The sequence below is a fragment of the Melospiza melodia genome, chromosome 3 (assembly GCF_035770615.1).
Source record: "Melospiza melodia melodia isolate bMelMel2 chromosome 3, bMelMel2.pri, whole genome shotgun sequence".
In the NCBI taxonomy this organism is placed as follows: Eukaryota; Metazoa; Chordata; class Aves; order Passeriformes; family Passerellidae; genus Melospiza; species Melospiza melodia.
The window spans coordinates 27,252,944-27,258,943 of NC_086196.1; the positions used below are offsets into that span (position 1 = coordinate 27,252,944).

A 6,000-nucleotide genomic window follows, 5' to 3' on the forward strand; every position below is an offset into this window, starting at 1 on the left:
CAAGAAGAACAGATACCAGGTGCTAAGACACAGCTACTCAAAGAGATTTCATACCTTTTTTCCACCTGTTCCCTCACCACAGCCAAAACTAGCACCAAGTCAACCCTTTCATTAACACCTTTGACTCACCAACCTGACAGAAAGTTTAGCAGAAATCCATCCAATTTCTTTTTTTCTTTTTCTCTGACAGTTTTTAGCTGACTTACTGAGCTGAAGCAGCTTATGGAGGGATGCAGTGAAAGTCACAGAAAGTAGATAGTGGGAGAAGGCAATCAAAAGTGGCACAAAGAGACTTCTCCTCCTCTTCCAATAGCAAGAAGTATTAGTGAGCTCACCTTGTCATGTAAACACCCTCATAAGGAAATAAAACTCCATCCAGCTGGCACTGGACCTTCCTGAGCAGCAGCACCAGGATACCAGGCAGTAGGAAAGCAGCTGGTGGAAGCATGCAGGAGGACACAAGGGGCCAACTGCCCTTCCACAACAGTGAGTGACCACCCATTATTTCGCCATCACTGCTTGTTAATGAAGACATCTGATTATGCCCAAGTATTTCATGTCAAGCACATATTAGATCTCTGATTAGTGCTTTATTTCCATGCTCACAAGCTTTCTTTCCTCAAGATATTGCTGAACATCCCTGTAACATTATGGAGATTTTCATCTCAACTGCATAAAAGCCACCATAGGACTTTAAAAGCTTCAGAATTCACACTGCCAATGCCACCTCAATTCATTTCTTAATGGAAGGACAGGGAGGGAAGCTGCAGAGTCTGTTTTGCTGACTTGCAGCCACTGCCCTGTTGAGCTCAAAGGACTGGTGCTCAAATTCCTCTCTGCAGGACTTGTACTACATGACTGCAACAGCTGAGAGCTGTGCTTGTACTTGGAGCACTGCATGACCACGCTCTTTGGACATTGATTCCAGTTTACCAGGGAGGCTTTTATCCTGAAAACATGTCCAAACACCCTGATCAATAACATGAACAGTTTCCAAGGTAGTTACCTTGTACAAGAACAGCACAGCTGCATTAGTATGGTGCTCCACCATAGAGCTTGCTGTTCAGCAGGATTAATTAGTCTGGGCAGAGCACCACACTAATGCGATTCTATAGCTTCTAGTACCTGAGCTAGCTCACTCATCCTTTCTATTCTTTTGCTTTAAAATAAAAAGAGCTTAGGTTTTGCTGTTTCATTTACACCTAAATAATTCCAGCACCAATTTTTTTTCTTGGAAGAGAGAGGACTGAGACTTGGAGAAGACTCAAAATCAGATTTTTCCAATTAAAAGAATGCATCTCCTGCCTTCATAGCCTATTTCCACTATTATCATCCTCATCTAATAATTTCTTTTGCTTGTATCAACTACCTATGCCCCTGCAAGTCTTGCCTTGACATCAGGAATAATGATGTCCAGCCATAACCAACAGCGACGAAAGCAGAGACTGGAAGACATTGCACTTGAGTGGAACGGAATCATCACTGCCTTCCACTCCTTTTTTCCAGGAAGGGAACAGATACCACAGGAGGCACTTGCCACAGACATACCAGGGGCCCAGACGTTGCTCCAAGTCATGGGAGCACTGGAGGAACTGACTGAAGAATGCAAGTTCTGGCAAATGCAAGTGTGCTGCTAATGCTCAAAGTGTGCTCCATGGCTCGAGCCTCCATGAGGCATCCTGCATGAGGACAACACCCAGGACGGGCAGTCAGAAACTCAGCAGCCACAAGCAACTGAGAGCAGTAGAACAGGAAGTGGTGGGGAAAGCCTCACTGCTGGCAGTGCTGCTCTTTGCTCCGAGTTTGCCTGTAACACGTCAACAGAAGAGAAGCAGAGCACGAGCACAGCGCCCATCAGTATCGCTGGCTTCTGGTTCACACCCCTCCCTGCACACAGCCAGGCCCCAGAGGTGTAACACAGTGGGGCCAGACCTTTCCACACACAGAGCTTGAGAGCAACCACATAGTTCTGACAGAGTGAGAAAGAAGTGAGGGTTCCCTCATAGCAACAGGATCTCTACTTCTTCATGTTTCCACAAGTATTTTACTCATTCAATAAGCATCTACCATTTCTTTTTCTTTTTGGTAATAGTATGTTGGTTTAAACACAAAGAGAGGTTCAAGAACATTTTTATTTCCTTCTTGGTTTAAGTTTCACCCTGTTCATTTTTTTTTCTAATATAACAGAGCAAGCTGTAGAAAAAGTGGTTAAAATTTCTAGAAGAAAACTTGGCTAAGAAATGCCATAAAGTCACAGCATTTCATTGCTTTGTGATTCTAAGTGATATTGTACTGGCTGGACTTCTAAACACACACGTCAACTTAAAATTTAAAACAGTAAATGGACAAAACATCTCTAAGGTATCTCCCCTTTCAGCTTTATGTCAGCACGTTGGCGGGACAGAGCCCTTCCAGAACAGAAACACAGGGAAGAACAACCTTATTTTTTGGCATTCTTTTCCTTTAAAGCAACTTGCTTCCTTCTGTAAAAAGTATCACCAAGACTAGTTTCAAATGTTGAGTTCTAGATATATGACACAAATCATACAATTTGCAATGCGAATTCCAGGCTCAAAAGAGTATGAAAGCAGGAAGGTTTTTTATGTTTGCATCTCCAGCATGTAACCACTGGGCACAAAGAGAAAAACTTTTAAGGGATAATTCTGATTTCTGTGCATTTACAGTAAAGTACAAAAGTTCATACTTTAAAAAGATACATTTTTAAACTATTTAAAGTTTTAAAACTAAGCTAAAAAGCCTTCAGATTAGAAATCCATCTTGACACTAAGGTAACAATATAAAAAAGGGGACTAAAGCTTGCAAAAAGACAAAGAGAACAGCAACAAAAAAGCCAACACATGAAACAATGTGAAGCAAGTCAGCACAGAATAGAAACACTGTTTTATTGTCAATGGAAAAAAGACAAAAATCAAACCAGGCAAAGTACTGCAAAAATGCTAAAGCAAGTAAGGAATCAAGATGTTAAGATCACATAGTGATTTAGGAGGAAAAGAAACTTAGTATTGAGGACTTAAACTGAGGTATGAATGAAAGCAAAGACCTGGAAACAAAGTGCAGTTTCTGTGTCATCTCCTATGCTTAAACAGCCAAAACTCTGGTTTGGGGAGGCTACTGTGAAACTGATGCTCTGTGTGGAAGTGGAGGAGGAAAGGAAAGGGAGGAAGAAATTGAAGAGATATTGGCCATATGTTTGTAAGTACACAAACACATGCATATCCGCATGTAACAAAAGGTAACTCAGACCGGCCGGCACACAGTGGGACCAGCAGGACAGCAGTATGCTTATGCTCCTCCTGTTTCGTTACTTGTTGCAGTCCTCTGTACCACAGAATCAGGTACATCAGGTCTGGAGCCTCATTACTTCCAAATACTTCTCCATGGCAATGTCACAGAGCTGGAAAAAGAGTTTGCTGGTATTTCTAACTTTCCATATGCCTCAGGGAGGCTGCATGACTAAAGCAGAAGACAACATACTCTCGGCACACTTCAAGATGTGGTCTGTACCGTGTACTCCTAAGAGTTTCTCCCTTCAAAATACCTTTGCATTGGTACATGCTGCTTATGACTTAAAACTACGCTACACAGTTTGGTGAAACAGTTAGTGACACAAGGACTCCAGAGCACAGAACACAACTTGATATTTGTGAGAGCTTATTACATGATGCTCTGTGTGATATCACAGCTCACTTTTCAGAGCACTCTGTACAAACACACAATAAAAATAAATAATTTTAACTAAGGCTAACCAGGTTTCACAAATACTGAAATACTCGGTAGTAAGGCTTACTACAGAGACTATCTCATTTCCATCACCACAGTACATGAAATATATACTACTAATTAATTCATAAACCCTAATCTCTGCAGGCAGCTGAAATTGTCAGTTCGATAAATAAACCAGCCAGCACTGATGGGAAGTTGAACTGTATTACTAAGGAAATTCTTCTTCTGCTAGAGGACCCTGTCAAACTCTGCCCACGACAGCATTACCTAGACAGAGTTTTTGTAGGGAAGGATTTAAACCGGTACCTGAACCAACCGAGCAGCAGGACCAAAAAAAGGTGGTTGAAGGAATTCGTCAAAGCACACACAGCTCTGACGCTTTACCGCTGCAACCTAAATTGACTGTATTTGCCAAATGCCCTCAACTCTTCAGACAGCCGATACTGCTGAATAGCGAACCGCACGAACCCGAGTCGGACCGCGACCCCTCTGGAGCGCTGCACCGCACCTGCGCCCCGCCGGACAGCCCGGGCAGCTCCTGAGCCGTGCCCCGCTGCCTCCGCACCCGCGAGGGTCGTCCCGCACCGCCCGAGCCCGGCACGTCCCGTGGGCAGCGCAGCCGGACCCGCGCCGCTCTTTCTCCCCGGCGCCGCCGTCCCCAGCCTGCCAGCCCTCGCGGGGCTTTGCTTTCTGCCCGGGTTTCGGTGCAACAGCTGGGGGAACCCGGCAACCTCGGGAGGGAGAGAGGCGCAGCCGGCACGGAGCCGGCAGCGCGGGGCCGCAAGCGGGAACGCACCGCGGGCTGCGAGGATGCAACCGCGGGCGACGCCGCCGACCTGCGCTGCGGCTACCGAGGGACAGCCAGCCGGAAAGACCCTCTTCCCGCAAGGAGGAGGCGGCAGGAGCGGTCAGGGGTCCCCCAGCACCGCCGCCAGAGCCGGCAGAGACCTGTTGCCCCGCGCGGGAGTGCCGAGGCGCATCCCCCGGAGCGGGACCGACAGCCACCACTACCCACCTCTTTGATTTTCTCCCTCCTCTGCCGGACGTCGGGGTCGGCGGGCTCCTGCCCCACGGCGCCGACGGGCTGGCGGAAAAGGCGCTGGGGCAGCCCGGGGGCACCCGCCTCCTTCCTGCCGCGGGCGTCCTGCAGAAGTTTCTCCTTGTCCTGGCGGATGTCTCTGCGGATCTCCTCGGGCAGCTTCTGCAGCGTCTCCTTGGCCTCCCGCAGAGCCCGCTCGTGGTCCGCGCGGATCCGCTCCAGGCTGCCCGGCCCGCCCGCGGCCGCCGCCGCCGCCGGGCCGCCTCCGGGCTGCGGAGGGGCGCGGGGCTGCCCGCCGGGCGGCGGCGGCGGCGGCTGCAGGGCGGCCGAGTGGAAGAAGACGCCGCTGAGAAGCTTGGAGGAGTCGGGCAGGAAAAAGATGGCCCCGAAGCAGAGGGTGATGAAGGCGCTGAACACCAGCAGCAGCACGAACTTCTCCGTCAGCCGGAACGCGCCGGGGCCCGCCGCCTTCCTGCCCCCGCCGCCCGCGCCGCTGCCCGCGGGGCCGCCCAGCGTCCCCGGCCCCGCCGCGCTACCGAAGAGCGGCAGCAAGCTGGCGGCGGGCATGACCCCCGCGCCGCCTCAGCGCCGCGCTGCGCGCCCCGCCGCCGCCGCGCAGGGACCGCACCGCACCGCACCGGACGGCTTGGCTCCGCCGCCCCCTCCCCGCCTCGGCCGCACAAAGTTTCCCCGTGCGGACGCGGCAACTTTTCCCTTGCCCGCGGCCGCGCTCCCTCTGCGCTCCCGCCGGCAGCGCTCGGCAGCGTCTGCGGGGCGGGCGCTGTCAGCTCCAGCCCATGCTGCCGCCGGGCCGCCGCCGCGGGTGCCGCTCCCCGCTCCGCCCGCGCGGAACTGCCGGGCAGCCGGGGGCGGGGCGGGCCGGGGCGGGGCCGCCGCCGGCCCAATGGCGGGGGGGGCGGGGCGCGGGCGCTGCCGGACCGCGGGTCCGGGGCTCAGCCGCGGGATGGGCTCAGCCGCGGGATGGGCTCAGCCGCGGGATGCGCTCAGCCGCGGGATGCGCTCAGCCGCGGGATGCGCTGCCCCGGGATGCGCTGCCCCGGGATGCGCTGCCCCGGGATGCGCTGCCCCGGGATGCGCTGCCCCGGGCGCCGCCGGAGCCCCGCGGCCGGAGGGGAGCGGCAGCGGCGGGGCGCGCCCGCTTCGGCCCCGTGGGCGGCGTTGGCCCGGGGCGGTCGGGGGCGCGGCACAGGCGGATG

General features: G+C 52.9%; 1 protein-coding gene across 1 annotated transcript in view; it reads right to left on the reverse strand.

Annotated features, from left to right (window-relative positions):
- Nucleotides 1-5,350, reverse strand: part of MAN1A1 (mannosidase alpha class 1A member 1) — a 139,017-nt gene extending 133,667 nt beyond the window's left edge. Inside the window, exon 1 of the mRNA XM_063151083.1 lies at nucleotides 4,760-5,350. Coding sequence (XP_063007153.1) covers nucleotides 4,760-5,350 — 591 coding nt within the window. The remainder of the gene's footprint in view (nucleotides 1-4,759) is intronic.
- Nucleotides 5,351-6,000: the final 650 nt, after the last annotated feature.